This window comes from Nerophis ophidion, linkage group LG09, assembly GCF_033978795.1.
Source record: "Nerophis ophidion isolate RoL-2023_Sa linkage group LG09, RoL_Noph_v1.0, whole genome shotgun sequence".
NCBI classification, from domain to species: Eukaryota; Metazoa; Chordata; class Actinopteri; order Syngnathiformes; family Syngnathidae; genus Nerophis; species Nerophis ophidion.
In genome coordinates this window covers 3,546,662-3,563,605 of record NC_084619.1, presented here as the reverse complement: position 1 = coordinate 3,563,605, position 16,944 = coordinate 3,546,662, and the positions used below count along the sequence as shown (strand labels likewise).

Below are 16,944 nucleotides of genomic sequence, written 5' to 3'. Positions count from 1 at the left end.
GTGTAATGTGTTTGAGAAAATGGCGGGTCGCTTCACGATGTGACGTCACGGGTGAAAGGTCATCGCTCCGACAGGCGAACAATTGAAAGGCGTTTAAATCGCCAAAATTCACCCTTTTAGAGTTCGAAAATCGGTTAAAAAACATATGGTCTTTTTTTCTGCACCATCAAGGTATATATTGACGCTTACATAGGTCTGCTGATAAAGTTCCCCTTTAAAAAACACTGGGTGTCATACCAATGGGACCCATTACCTCCCTGCTTGGCACTCAGCATCAAGGGTCGGAATTGGGGGGTTAAATCACCGAAAAATTATTCCCGGGCGTGGCCACCACTGCTCCTCTCACATCCCAGGGGGTGATCAAGGGTGATGGCTCAAATGCAGAGAATAATTTCGCCACACCCCGTGTGTGTGTGTGACTATCATGGTACTTCAACTTTTAACTTTAGGAGCTTCTTGAGCCCGGTATACAAGGTTGATCAAGTTGTTATTGGCATGCACACATGTAGGGATTACTTTCCAGCAATATATTTTTGGACTTTTCAGTCCGGCGTGTCTCTGTTCGTGTGTCTTTCTCTGGCTCCAACTCCCACTACATGTCTCGCCCCGGCTGCTGCTAATTAGGGCAACATTTGGTTAGATAACCAGTCCCAGCTGGGCAATCTACTCACCTGCCGCTGGCTACGAAGCCGGGCCATACACACCCCATTCCTGCGGGAGGCGCACCCTCCTCCACATGCACTTCGATCAACATTCTCGGCACCCGAGCTCGTTATTAAGAAAAAACGACCGACAGGAAGGCGAGAGACACTTTTTATTTCAACAGACACAAAGTTTTGTGATAACTTAGATACAATTATTCTGACACCAGATGTAAAACATGAATCAATAAAACAAAAACGTTGTCAATGCACATGGTAGCACTTGTTATTTCTAAACCTTTGACAATGAGAAACCTTGGAGAGGACCTCAGATGTGGGCAACCCCCCCTCTAGGGGACCGAAAGCAATGGATTATTGCTTTCGGTCATATTAACCTATGCCTAAAAGTTTCTCTTTTAAGCATAGGTCGCATCTTTTATTACCACTGTTGTAAGGTGCGCTGGATGCAAGAATTTGCCATGTTATTGAATATTCAACATTATTGTCTTTGAGGTTCCAAATGTGCTTGCTGAGTTCTGTAGAATTCCGCAAGGTCTGATTTCTAAAGGAGGCCTTGTGATTATTCCATCTGGCTTTGAACGCTCCTTCGGTTAATCCTACGTGCGTGTTGGATATATATATATATAAATATATATATATATATATATATATATATATATATATATATATATATATATATATATATATATACACATATATATCAGGCTTGTCCCTTACAGTTTGGCCATGTTTTAGTTTTTCCTCTGCGTTTGTCTTTGTTCCCTGTCAGCGCTCTTATTTTGTCCGTTTCCTGTTTGTTTCCCTGAGTGCTGTGTCTCACCAGCTGTGGCTGATTGGCATCTGGCCTCACCTGGTGTCAATCAGCCAAATACTATTTAAAGCTGCCTTCCCTTCCAGTCAGTGCTGGATTATTGTCACCACTACTTGTCAATGTCATTAATACTTATCCTTGTAGCTGTGTCTACTTGGGACGGTATAGCTCGGTTGGTAGAGTGGCCGTGCCAGCAACTTGGGGGTTGCAGGTTCGATTCCCACTTCCGCCATCCTAGTCACTGCCGTTGTGTCATCGGGCAAGACACTATACCCACCTGCTCCCAGTGCCACCCACACTGGTTTAAATGTAACTTAGATATTGGGTTTCACTATGTAAAGCGATTTGAGTCACTAGAGAAAAGCGCTATATAAATATATTTCACTTCACTTCACTACTTCTGTTGACTCTGCTCATGTCATAGTTCCTCCGTGTCACAGTAAGTGTTTTTGTTTGTAGTCCACAGTTAGCCTTTGTGCTAGTTTTTCTTCATAGCCAAGTTTGTTCTCCACCTTGTGCGCGCCTTTTGTTTGTTCTTGTTTTAGAGTTAAATTAAATCATGTTTTCCCGCACAATGCCTGCCGCCATCTCTGCATCTTGAGGTTCGTCTTATTACATACATACATATATATACATATATATATATATATATATATATATGTATAGGCCTCCCTATACGCTCCTTCACAGATGACTTCCAAGCCACATCAAAGTGTCGATTTCCTGGCACATTTCTTTCATCTCTCTTTTATTTATTTTTTTATGGAGGTTTGTCAAGCAGTCCTGTCTGCACCCGTATGAAGTTTGCACCTGATGTCTCTCAAGTTCCCCTTCAGATTAGCCCCACTTTTGTCTCTGAAACGTCCGCTTGCTTTGTCTCGTCACTGCACCTGAGCCCCTTTCAAGCAGCTATGCAAACACTAGTGGTGCATTTATACGGCCTGTTGTCACTTTTAACACTTTTTCTCATAGGAAATAATGGAACCAGGGTAGTACAGTATACCGCGACTAGTATAGTACGGTCATACTAATGAATCATATTCGGTGCTATACCGCCTCCCGAAATGTGACACGTCGTGTCATTGCTGGTTTACAAGCAGAGGAGCAGATACTCCTGTCATATAGAGGATCTTTGACTAGTTATTTTTTTGTAGTAGATCCTTAAAAACAGCAGAATACTCCTGTTGCATAGAGGATCTTTGACAAGTGTTTTTGTGGTAGATCCTTAAAAATAGCACAATACTCCGGGCGTATAGAGGATCTTTGACTGGTGTTTTTTTGTGGTAGATCCTTAAAAACAGCAGAATACTCCTGTCTTTTAAAGAATATTTAACTAATATTTTTGTGGTAGATCCTTAAAAATAGCACAATACTCTGTCATTTAAAGAATATGTAACTGTGTTTTTTGTGGTAGATCCTTAAAAACAGCAGAATACTCCTGTCATTTAAAGAATATTTAACTAGTGTTTTTTGTGGTAGATCCTTAAAAACAGCAGAATACTCCTGTCATTTAAAGAATATTTAACTAGTGTTTTTTGTGGTAGATTCTTAAAAACAGCAGAATACGCCGGTCATATAGATGATCTTTGACTGGTGTTTTTTTTGTGGTAGATCCTTAAAACAGCAGAATACTTCTGTCATTTAAAGAATATTTAACTAGTGTTTTTTGTGGTAGATCCTTAAAAACAGAAGAATACTTCTGTCATTTAAAGAATATTTAACTAGTGTTTTTTGTGGTAGATCCTTAAAAACAGCAGAATACTCCTGTCATTTAAAGAATATTTAACTAGTGTTTTTTGTGGTAGATCCTTAAAAACAGCAGAATACTTCTGTCATTTAAAGAATATTTAACTAGTGTTTTTTGTGATAGATCCTTAAAAACAGCAGAATACTCCTGTCATTTAAAGAATATTTAACTAGTGTTTTTTGTGGTAGATCCTTAAAAACAGCAGAATACTCCTGTCATTTAAAGAATATTTAACTAGTGTTTTTTGTGGTAGATTCTTAAAAACAGCAGAATACGCCGGTCATATAGAGGATCTTTGACTGGTGTTTTTTTTGTGGTAGATCCTTAAAACAGCAGAATACTTCTGTCATTTAAAGAATATTTAACTAGTGTTTTTTGTGGTAGATCCTTAAAAACAGAAGAATACTTCTGTCATTTAAAGAATATTTAACTAGTGTTTTTTGTGGTAGATCCTTAAAAACAGCAGAATACTCCTGTCATTTAAAGAATATTTAACTAGTGTTTTTTGTGGTAGATCCTTAAAAACAGCAGAATACTTCTGTCATTTAAAGAATATTTAACTAGTGTTTTTTGTGGTAGATCCTTAAAAACAGCAGAATACGCCGGTCATATAGAGGATCTTTGAATAGTGTTGTGTGGTGGATCCCATCCATCCATCCATCCATTTTCTACCGCTTATTCACTTTCGGGGTCGCGGGGGGCGCTGGCGCCTATCTCAGCTACAATCGGGCGAAAGGCGGGGTACACCCTGGACAAGTCGCCACCTCATCGCAGGGCCAACACAGATAGACAGAGTGGATCCCTAAAAACATCAAAATACTCTTGTCATTTAGAGGATATTTGACTACTGATTTTTTGGGGTAGATCCTTAAAAACAACAGAATACTCCTGTTGTATAGAGGATTTTTGACTAGTGTTTTTTGTGGTAAATCCTTAAAACAGCAGAATACTCCTGTCATAGAGAGAATATTTGAGTAGTGTTTTTTGTGGTAGATCCTTAAAAAAAACAGAATACTCCTGTCGTATAGAGGATCTTTGACTAGTGTTTTTTGTGGTGGATCAGTAAAAACATCAAAATACTCTTGTCATTAAGAGGATTTTCGACTACTTTTTTTGTGGTAGATCCTTAAAAACAACAGAATACTCCTGTTGTACAGAGGATTTTTGACTAGTGTTTTTTGTGGTAGATCCTTAAAAAAAACAAAAAAGAATACTCCTGACGTATAGAGGATCTTTGACTAATGTTTTTTGTGGTAGATTCTTAAAAATAGCAGAATACCCCTGTCATAGAGAGAATATTTGACTAGTGTTTTTTGTGGTAGATCCTTAAAAAAACAGAATACTTCTGACGTATAAAGGATCTTTGACTAGTGTTTTTTGTGGTGGATCAGTAAAAACATCAAAATACTCTTGTCATTAAGAGGATTTTCGACTACTGTTTTTTGTGGTAGATCCTTAAAAACATCAAAATACTCTTGTCATTAAGAGGATTTTTGACTAGTGTTTTTTGTGGTAAATCCTTAAAAATAGCAGAATACTCCTGTCATTTAGAGAATCCTTGACTAGTGTTTTTTGTGGTAGATCCTTAAAAAAAAAACAGAATACTCCTGACGTATAGAGGATCTCTGACTAATGTTTTTTGTGGTAGATTCTTAAAAACAGCAGAATACTCCTGTCGTATAGAGGATCTTTGACTAGTGTTTTTTGTGGTGGATCAGTAAAAACATCAAAATACTCTTGTCATTTAGAGGATTTTCAACTACTGTTTCTTGTGGTGGATCCTTAAAAACAACAGAATACTCCTGTTGTATAGAGGATCTTTGACTAGCGTTTTGTGCTGTAGCTTCTCAGAAACAGCAGAGTGTACCTGTCATTTGGAAGATCTCTGGGTAGCGTTTTTGCAGGAAGTCTTTAAGATCAGCCAAACTCTCCTGTCACATAGAAGATCTTTGAGGAACGTTTTTGCACTTGCTCCTTAAAAACAGCAGTGCTCCTGTCATTACATGATCTTGGAGTTGATTTTTGCAATACATCTTTAAAAAACAACAGTCAGCTCTTGACATTTAGAAGATATTTGATTGGCGATTTTGCAGTAGAAACTTAGATACAGCACAGCACTCCTGTCTTATAGAAGATCTTTGAGTAATACTTTTGCAGGAGCTCCTTAAAAACAATAGCATGCTTCTGTCATAAAGATCATAAACTAGCATTTTTTGGGTAGATCCTGAAAAACAGCAGAATACTCACAATCTTTGACTTGTGTTTTTGTTGTATATCCTTTAAAAAACATCAGCACACTTTTGTCACATAGATCTTTGACTGTAAGGTCCTTATAAACAGCAGGGTGCTCCTGTCATGTATAGAGGATCTCTGACTATTACTCGTGTTTCAATGTGTGACATTAATGTGCTAAAATATGCATTGACATTGTTTACAAAACAGGAAGAAGAGTGAAAAGAGAGGCTCGGGGCAAGAATAAACTCCGTTTTTTGTCACATTGAGTTGTTGACGAACCCCAGGATGCAGAGACGGTGGCAGGCATTGAATAAGAAAACATAATTTAATGTTCAAAATAAAAGGTACAAAACACAAACCAGGAACTAGGTAGAGCCAAAACTGAAAACAGGAACCAGCAAACAGAAAAACTGGAAACAGCTAATGGTTAACAAGAAATTACGAAACAAAAGAGCTAGGAGAAAGCAAACTACAAATAGCTAACAGGAACGACGACATGGACAAATAGTAGCACGACAGGTAGTAGCTGTAGCGATGACTTCGACACCACACTACAATAATCCAGCATCTGACTGGAGGACAAAACAGGCTCAAATAGTGTCTGGCTGATTGACACCAGGTGTGGCCAGGTGCCAGTCAGCCACAGCTGAGGGGACACAGCACTCAGGGAGACCAACAGGAAACAGAAACAAAATAAGAGTGCTGACAGGAACTAAAGACAGGAAATACTACACAAAAAGAGAGGAAAAAGTAAAACACAACCAAACTGTCAGGAGCAAGCCTGACATTTTTAGGCCTTTGACCTCCAAAAAAGCTCTTTTGAATGAATGATATTCAACATAAGTCATGTTCTACATAATTTTGTGCAACCTGAACAATTCTGTCAAGCTTGAGACAGATTTTTGGCTCTTTCTCTCTCCTCTGGTGCATTGTTAATAACATCTGTGAGCGGCGGCACTTTTTTAGCTTTTCCAGTCATTTTTTTTTTGTTTTTTTGCACTATTTCCGGGCAATGCTCCCTCCAAATCACAAAAATATCGACTCCCTCTTTCTTAACTCTGTGTGTGTGTGTGTGTGTGTGTGTGTGTGTGTGTGTGTGTGTGTGTGTGTGTGTGTGTGTGTGTGTGTGTGTGTGTGTGTGTGTGTGTGTGTGTGTGTGTGTGTGTGTGTGTGTGGTATGGAGGATCTCTCTCTTGACACACTGTGAAACTGATGCCCAATGGCTGTCAGCGTGGGACCACCCAGGAGGACGTCTGCTGGTGGGCCTGCAGGGATGAGAGTGCATGGGCGTGTTTGGACGCTCCGTGGGAGTGTGTGAGGGAGGAAGAGTGGAGGAGAAAAACATGCAACGGGTGGGAAGGATGTAGCAGATGGTGGTCAATCATATATTATATTACCGTATGTACACGCTGTCGAAGAAGGAAAACACATTACCGTTCTCTTCTGTGATATTCTGTCATTACACACATTTCATTGTAATTATGATACATTGAATGTATATATATATATATATATATATATATATATATATATATATATATATATATATATATATATATATATATATATATATATATATATATATATGTATATATATACAAACTCCGTTTCCATATGAGTTGGGAAATTGTGTTAGATGTAAATATAAACAGAATACAATGATTTGCAAATCCTTTTCAACCCATATTCAGTTGAATGCACTACAAAGACAAGATATTTGGTGTTCAAGCTCATAAACTTTAGTTTTCATTGGAAATAATTAACTTAGAATTTCATGGCTGCAACATGTGCCAAAGTAGTTGGGAAAGGGCATGTTCACCACTGTGTTACATCACCTTTTCTTTTAACAACACTCAATAAACGTTTGGGAACTGAGGAAACTAATCGTTGAAGCTTTGAAAGTAAAATTTTTTCTCATTCTTGTTTTATGTAGAGCTTCAGTCGTTCAACAGTCCGGGGTCTCAGCTGTCGTATTTTACGCTTCAGAATGCGCCACACATTTTCCATGGGAGACAGGTCTGGACTGCAGTACCCGCACTCTTTTTTTTACGAAGCCACGCTGTTGTAACACATGCTGAATGTGACTTAGAATTGTCTTGCTGAAATAAGCAGGGGCGTCCATGATAACGTTGCTTGGATGACAACATATGTTGCTCCAAAACCTGTATGGACCTTTCAGCATTAATGGTGCCTTCACAGATGTGTAAGTTACCCATGCCTTGGGCACTAATACACCCCCATACCATCACACATGCTGGCTTTTGAACTTTGCGCCTATAACAATCCTGATGGCTATTTTCCTCTTTGTTCCGGAGGACACCACATTCACAGTTTCCAAATATAATTTGAAATGTGGACTCGTCAGACCACAGAACACTTTTCCACTTTGCATCAGTCCATCATAGATGAGCTCGGGCCCAGCGAAGCCGGCGACGTTTCTCGGTGTTGTTGATGAATGGGTTTGGCTTTGCATAGTAGAGTTTTAACTTGCACTTACAGATGTAGCGACCAACTGTAGTTACTGACAGTGGTTTTATGAAGTGTTCCTGAGCCCATGTGGTGATATCCTTTGTACACTGATGTTGGTTTTTGATGCAGTACCGCCTCAGGGATCAAAGGTCCGTAATATCATCGCTTACGTGCAGTGATTTTTCCAGATTCTCTGAACCATTTGATGATTTTACAGACCGTAGATGTTAAAATCCCTAAATTCCATGCGATTGCTCGTTGAGAAATGTTGTTCTAAAACTGTTCATCAATTTGTCTACAAAGTGGTGACCCTCACCCCATCCTTGTTTGTGAATTTAATGGAAGCTGCTTTTATACCCAATCATGGCACCCACCTGTTCCCAATTAGCCTGCACACCTGTGGGATGTTCCATATAAGTGTTTGATGAGCATTCCTCAACTTTATCAGTATTCATTGCCACCTTTCCCAATTTTTTTCCACATGTTGCTGGCATCAAATTCCAAAGTTAATGATTATTTGCACAAAAAAAATGTTTATCAGGTTGAACATCAAATATGTTGTCTTTGTAGCATATTCAACTGAATATGGGTTAAAAAAAATTTTGCAAATCATTGTATTCTGTTTATATTTACATCTAACATTTTTTCCCAACTCATATGGAAATGGGGTTTGTATATGCGTTAGGTCAGGAACAAACAGAGACGCTATTTCATCCCTGCAAGCCTGTTTTGCAGGTTTCTAGGCTCTTCAGGGGATTTTTTATATATATATATATATATATATATATATATATATATATATATATACATATATATACATATATACATATATATATATATATATATATGTATGTATGTATGTATATATATATGTATATATAAATATGTATATACATATATGTATGTATGTATATATATATGTATGTATAAATATGTATATACATATATGTATATATAAATATGTATATGTATGTATATGTATATATATGTATATTTATGTATATGCATTTATATATGTGTATGTATATATAACTATGTATATATGTATATATATGTATATTTATGTATATGTATATATATATGTGTATGTATATATGTATATATATGCATATATGTATATATATATGTATATGTATGTATGTATATATATGTATATATTTAATATATGTATGTATGTATGTATATGTATATATATGTATATATTTTATATATATACTATGTATATATGTAATTATATGTATGTATATATGTGTATATATATGTGTATATATATGTATACATATATATATGTATATATATATATATATATATACATATATATACATATATATATGTATACATATATATATATATATTCCGCTCTACCCCAGTATTGAACACTGTATAACAGATAAACCACAGAAACCTCCACTATACGTATATATTTGTACTGTACGTTTATACATATATGTACGAACTGTATATATATATGTATATATATACTGTATGTATATGTGTATATTTCTGTATATATGTATAGAAACTATATATGTATATATATATTATCTGTATATACATGTATATACTATATATATATATATATATATATATATATATATATATATATATATATATATATATATATATATATATATGTCTTGATTGGATTATCCAGAGAATAGTGCTCGATACCGTGGTAGAGCGCAATATGTAGGTGTGGGAAAAAATCACAAAACTACTTCAATCATCAGGAGATTAAAATCTCCTGATGATTGAGGGAACCCCTCATGAAACAGTTCTGTAGAGATGAAGTAGTCTTGTGATTTTTTTCCCACACCTATATATATATATATATAGTGTTTTTACTTGCACTTCACCTACTGTCCCTGCATCCTGGGGTCCAGATTAACACAGACAGTAGCAGTTATATTGTGTGTGTCCCTAAATCCTAAAACATGTACAAACTGTAATTCCACGGCCATTCCCTCCTTCTTTCCAGGCTGGTTTGTTAATGTTGGCTTTTGGACTCATTTTGAGTAAGCAAAATAGACAAAACTTAGTGAAAGGCGAGAAAAGAAACGGTGACCAAATAATGGAGTGCGTAAACAGGTTAGCAAGTATACATTATCACTAAAATGAGCACAAGACATAACGCTGATGGATGCACGACTTGGAAGCAACATCCCTGGTCGGGTCACACATTTCCTCTAACACCCGTCCACAGTTTTGTGTCATGGCTGATGATGTCACCCCATGCACATTTGTGTGTGTGTGTGTGTGTGTGTATGTGTGTGTGTGTGTGTGTGTGTTGCCCACAGACATAGATGAGTGTGCGACAGGCCGATACACTTGTGGCCCCGGGCAGGCCTGCTTCAACACCAGGGGGTCATACAGCTGCCAGTGTCCTGCAGGCTACCAGAGGAGCAGAGACCAATGTGTAGGTCAGTCTTTGTCTATCCATTGTTTACATGTACACATGATTACCTTACATCAGGGGTCACCAACGTAGTGCCCGCGGGCACCAGGTAGCCCGTAAGGACCAGATGAGTCGCCCGCTGGCCTGTTCTAAAAATAGCTCAAATAGCAGCACTTACCAGTGAGCTGCCTCTATTTTTTAAATTGTATTTATTTACTAGCAAGCTGGTCTCGCTTTGCTCGACATTTTTAATTCTAAGGGAGACAAAACTCAAATAGAATTTGTAAATCCAAGAAAATATTTTAAAGACTTGATCTTCACTTGTTTAAATAAATTATTTTTTTTTTTTTTACTTTGCTTCTTATGACTTTCAGAAATAAAATCTTCATTTTTAATGGAAAATGGAAAAACAGTACCTGTTTTGTTTTTTTGTTTCTTAGAGGAAAAAACCTGCAAATTAGTCGCCAGAGTTGTACTGTAAAATCTACAGTTGTTTTTACAACATATTACTGTCAATGGAAAAACTGTACCCCTTTTTTACAGGAAGAAAAATAGCTACTTAGTCGCCAAAATGTCACAGTTTTAAATTGTTTTTACAACATATTATTGTCAATGAAAAAACAGTACAACTGTTTTTGTTTTTACAGGAAAAAACTGGCAACTTAATTGCCAGAATTTTAGTGAAAAATCTACTGTTGTTTTTACAATATATTACTGTAAATGGAAAAACAGTACCATTGGTTTTTTTTCAGGAAAAAACTGGCTACTTAGTCGCCAAAATGTCACAGTTTAAATTGTTTTTACAACATATTATTGTCAATGAAAAAACAGTAACACTGGGTTTTTTTTTTACAGGAAAAAACTGGCAACTTAGCCGCCAAAATTTTACAGTAAAATCTTCAGTTGTTTTTACACATATTACTGTAAATGGAAAACAGTACCACTGTTTTTTTTTAACAGGAAAAAAACTAGCAACTTCGTTGCCAGAATTTTACTGTAAAATCTATAGAGTTTTTTTTGTTTTTTTACAATAAATACTACTGTAAAAGGAAAAACAGTACCACTTTTTGGGGGGGAAAACTGGCTACTTAGTCACCAAAATGTCACTGTTTTAAAGTGTTTTTACAACATATTCCTGTCGATAGAAAAACAGTACCCCTTTTTTTTATAACAGGAAAAAAAATGGAAACTTAGTATCCAGATATTTACTGTAAAATCTTCAATTTTAATGGAAAATGGAAAAACAGTACCTGTTTAGTTTTTTTGTTTTTTAGAGGAAAAAACCTGCAAATTAGTCGCCAGAGTTGTACTGTAAATCTACAGTTGTTTTTACAACATATTACTGTCAATGGAAAAACAGTACCCCTTTTTTACAGGAAAAAATAGCTACTTAGTCGCCAAAATGTCACAGTTTTAAATTGTTTTTACAATATATTATTGTCAATGGAAAAACAGTACCCCTTTTTTACAGGAAAAAAATATCTACTTAGTCGCCAAAATGTCACAGTTTTAAATTGTTTTCATAACATATTATTGTCAATGAAAAAACAGTAACACTGGGTTTTTTTTTTACAGGAAAAAACTGGCAACTTAGTCGCCAAAATTTTACAGTAAAATCTTCAGTTGTTTTTACACATATTACTGTAAATGGAAAACAGTACCACTGTTTTTTTTTAACAGGAAAAAAACTAGCAACTTCGTTGCAAGAATTTTACTGTAAAATCTACATTTTTTACAATAAATACTAGTGTAAATGGAAAAACAGTACCACTTTTTGGGGGGAAAAACTGGTTACTTAGTCACCAAAATGTTACTGTTTTAAATTGTTTTTACAACATATTATTGTCAATGAAAAAACAGTACCACTGTTTTTGTTTTTACAGGGAAAAACTGGCAACTTACTTGCCAGAATTTTAGTGAAAAATCTACTGTTGTTTTTACAATATATTACTGTAAATGGAAAAACAGTACCATTGTTTTTTTTTCAGGAAAAAACTGGCTACTTAGTCGCCAAAATGTCACAGTTTAAATTGTTTTTACAACATATTATTGTCAATGAAAAAACAGTAACACTGTTTTTTTTAACAGTATAAAACTGGCAACTTAGTCGCCAGAATTTTATTGTAAAATCTTCATTTGTTTTTACAACATATTACTGTAAATGGAAAAACAGTACCATTGTTTTTTTTTTCAGGAAAAAACTGGCTACTTAGTCGCCAAAACGTCACAGTTTAAATTGTTTTTACAACATATTATTGTCAATGAAAAAACAGTAACACTGGTTTTTTTTTTACAGGAAAAAACTGGCAACTTAGTCACCAAAATTTTACAGTAAAATCTTCAGTTGTTTTTACACATAATACTGTAAATGGAAAACAGTACCACTTTTTGGGGGGGAAACTGGCTACTTAGTCACCAAAATGTCACAGTTTTAAAATGTTTTTACAACATATTCCTGTCGATAGAAAAACAGTACCACTTTTTAGTATCCAGAAATTTACTGTAAAATTTTCAATTTTAATGGAAAATGGAAAAACAGTACCTGTTTTGTTTTTTTGTTTTTTAGAGGAAAAAACCTGCAAATTAGTCGCCAGAGTTGTACTGTAAAATCTACAGTTGTTTTTACAACATATTACTGTCAATGGAAAAACAGTACTATAGTTTTATTTTTTATTCTGGAGCTGCCAGTTTTTTTCCTGTAAACTGATGTGGTACCGTCTTTCCCTTTACAGTAATACACTGTAAAAACAACACTTATGAGTTTCACAGTAAACAACAGCTCGGTTGATAGAACCTGACTGTAAAAAAAAAAATTGGCGTGACGGGAAAAGCGGAGGGATGGATGGTTTTTTTTTTTTTTCAATTTACAGTAACATGCTGTAAAAATCACCGTAAATTTTACTGTGAAATACATTGTCATTTTTACAGTAGTAGACTTTGCTGGCTAACTTGTTTTGAAATCATAAGTCAAGCAGACATTTAAGTATTTATATTTATTTAAGTATTTATATTTATTAGTTTTTTTCCTGTTAAAAAACATTGGTACTGTTTTCCATTTACAGTAATATGTGTAAAAACAACTGAAGATTTTACTGTAAAATTTTGGCGACTAAGTTGCCCGTTTTTTCCTGTAAAAAAAAACCCAGTGTTACTGTTTTTTCATTGACAATAATATGATGTAAAAACAATTTAAACTGTGACATTTTGGCGACTAAGTAGACAGTTTTTTCCTGAAAAAAAAACCCAATTGTACTGTTTTTCCATTTACAGTAATATATTGTAAAAACAACAGTAGATTTTTCACTAAAATTCTGGCAATTAAGTTGCCAGTTTTTTCCTGTAAAAACAAAAACAGTGGTACAGTTTTTTCATTGACAATAATATGTTGTAAAAACAATTTAAAACTGAAATTTTGGCGACTAAGTAGCTATTTCTTTTCCTGTAAAAAAGGGGTACTGTTTTTCCTTTGACAGTAATATGTTGTAAAAACAACTGTAGATTTTACAGTACAACTCTGGCGACTAATTTGCAGGTTTTTTCCTCTAAAAAACAAAAAAACAAAACAGGTACTGTTTTTCCATTTTCCATTAAAATTGAAGATTTTACAGTAAAATTCTGGATACTAAGTTTCCATTTTTTTTCCTGTTATAAAAAAAAAAAGTGGTACTGTTTTTCTATCGACAGGAATAGCTCGGTTGGTAGAGCGGCCGTGCCAGCAACTTGAGGGTTGCAGGTTCGATTCCCGCTTCCGCCATCCTAGTCACTGCCGTTGTGTCCTTGGGCAAGACACTTTACACACCTGCTCCCAGTGCCACCCACACTGGTTTAAATGTAACTTAGATATTGGGTTTCACTATGTAAAGCGCTTTGAGTCACTTGAGAAAAGCGCTATATAAATATAATTCACTTCACAATTCACATTTCAACAAAAACAATGTTTGGAAAGTATGATAATATAATATTTGTTGCAATTTAGGGTAATATTAGAGTTGGAAAAATATGCCGTTTTATGCGTTACATTTTTTTTTTTTTGCCAAAATGGAAACGGATACATCTAGTAGGAAAAGATGAGGTTTTTTATTATAAAATGATGTGGAGGGCCTTGAGTTTGACACCTGTGTTTTACAGTAACACTGTCTTATAATATCTTCTCTTTAGAATATTTATCATAAGATGTCCAGATCCTCACATGATTCATGTATTTGACCTTCTTGCGTGCGTTGCCTCTCTCTGTAGACGTAGACGAGTGCACGCTGTCCAACTACTGCATGCACACCTGTGTGAACACTCAGGGATCCTACTACTGTGAATGCAACACAGGGCACCAGTTGGCCAGCAACAACCACAGTTGTGTTGGTAAGTCACGCAAAGGACACGGTCGCTCTGTGTGTGTGTGTGTGTGTGTGTGTGTGTGTGTGTGTGTGTGTGTGTGTGTGTGTGTGTGTGTGTGTGTGTGTGTGTGTGTGTGTGTGTGTGTATTTCCACCCTTCTTGACAGGTGAACAAGTTAGGACCGAAATCATGGTCCCAGTACGGAAAACCATTGCATTTAATAGAGAGTCAAATACTAGAGTCTGTGAACATTGCTCCAAAGTCAGGATTTTTTCGTTGATTTAATGTGCATACAAAAGTAAACATTGACAGGTGCAAAGGCAGCAATATATGATAAAACAAGACGGCAGCTAAAGAAGGACTTTCCTGTTCATCCCCGAAAAAGACCCGATTTTACGATTTCCGGTGTTGACGTTAGACAACCCGCGTCCCATATTTGACCAAAGGATGAACAAATACACTACGGTACTAAGACTATAGTGGCCATTAACAGTTGCTTCAACAGCTGGGTTGCCCAAAGTGCGGCACAGGGGCCACATGTGGTCCGTGACTCCTTTGTCATCGGCCTTAAAAATATTACAAAAAAACAAAAAATAAAGATCTCATTTGCACCCCTGGTGGTGAAATCCATCAAAATTAGGGTGGACCCAAAAAGGAGGAATTTTTGTCGCTTTTAAAAGTGCTCCCCCTCTGGTCAACATATGAAATAACAAGTGTGTGTAAAAAATGTAAATGCGACCCCTTTGGCCAAAATCTATTAAAAAAAATACAAATAAATATGTGTATAGAGACATACTGTAATAACTTGAAGTAAATAATGAAGGCTAAAAAACAATACTGACAAAAAATTTTTAAAAATAAATTATTAACTTAAAGCTTAACTTTTTCTTATTTGCATAGTATGTATATATTATTAATGTTGTAAATACAAATCTTTATATATCTAGAAAGGGTGGTCCTAAAGATTTAAGACCTAAATCATGGTCCCAATATGGAAAACCATTGCATCTAATAGAGAGCCAAATACTAGAGTCCGTGAACATTGCTCCAAAGTCAGGATTTTTTTTTCGATTTAATGTGCATACAAAAGTAAACATTGACAGGAGAAAAGGCAGCAATATATGATAAAACAAGACGGCAGCTAAAGAAGGACTTTCCTGTTCATTCCCCAAAAAACGTGCCAGGTGAACAGCTGATTTTACGATTTCCGGTGTTGAAGTTAGACAACCCGCGTCCCATATTTGACCAAAGGATGAACAAATACACTACGATATTAAGACTAGAGTGGCTATTAACAGTTGCTTCAACAGCTGGGTTGCCCAAAGTGCGGCACAGGGGCCACATGTGGTCTGTGACTCCTTTGTCATCAACCTTAAACATATTACAAAAAAACAAAAAATAAAGATCTCATTTGCACCCCTGGTGGTGAAATCCATCAAAATTAGGGTGGAACCAAAAAGGAGGAATTTTTGTTGCTTTTAAAAGTGCTCCCCCTCTGGTCAACATACGAAATAACAAGTGTGTGTAAGAAATGTAAATGCGACCCCTTTGGCCAAAATCTATTAAAAAAAATACAAATAAATATGTGTATAGAGACATACTGTAATAACTTGAAGTAAATAATGAAGATTAAAAAACAATTACTGACAAAAAAATTTTGAAAATAAATTATTAACTAAAAGCTTAACTTTTTCATATTTACATAGTATGTATATATTATTAATGTTGTAAATACAAATCTTTATATATCTAGAAAGGGTGGTCATAAAGAGTTAGGACCAAAATCATGGTCCCAATACGGAAAACCATTGCATCTAATAGAGAGTCAAATACTAGAGTCCGTGAACATTGCTCCAAAGTCAGGATTTTTTTTTTTCGATTTAATGTGCATACAAAAGTAAACATTGACAGGAGAAAAGGCAGCAATATATGATAAAACAAGACGGCAGCTAAAGAAGGACTTTCCTGTTCATCCCCGAAAAAGACCCGCCAGGTGAACAGCTGATTTTACGATTTCCGGTGTTGAAGTTAGACAACCCGCGTCCCATATTTGACCAAAGGATGAACAAATACACTACGGTACTAAGACTATGTTGGCCATTAACAGTTAGCTTCTACAGCTGGGTTGCCCAAAGTGCGGCACAGGGGCCACATGTGGTCCGTGACTCCTTTGTCATCGGCCTTAAACATATTACAAAAAAACAAAAAATAAAGATCTCATTTGCACCCCCGGTGGTGAAATCCATCAAAATTAGGGTGGACCCAAAAAGGAGGAATTTTTGTTGCTTTTAAAA

General features: G+C 35.7%; 1 protein-coding gene across 2 annotated transcripts in view; it reads left to right on the top strand.

Moving 5' to 3' along the window:
• Positions 1-16,944, top strand: part of efemp1 (EGF containing fibulin extracellular matrix protein 1) — an 84,854-nt gene that overhangs the window by 44,870 nt on the left and 23,040 nt on the right. For both annotated transcript variants that reach the window (XM_061910069.1, XM_061910070.1), the window contains exons 5-6: positions 10,222-10,344; positions 14,556-14,675. In XM_061910069.1, the coding sequence (XP_061766053.1) occupies positions 10,222-10,344; positions 14,556-14,675 (243 nt within the window). The remainder of the gene's footprint in view (positions 1-10,221; positions 10,345-14,555; positions 14,676-16,944) is intronic.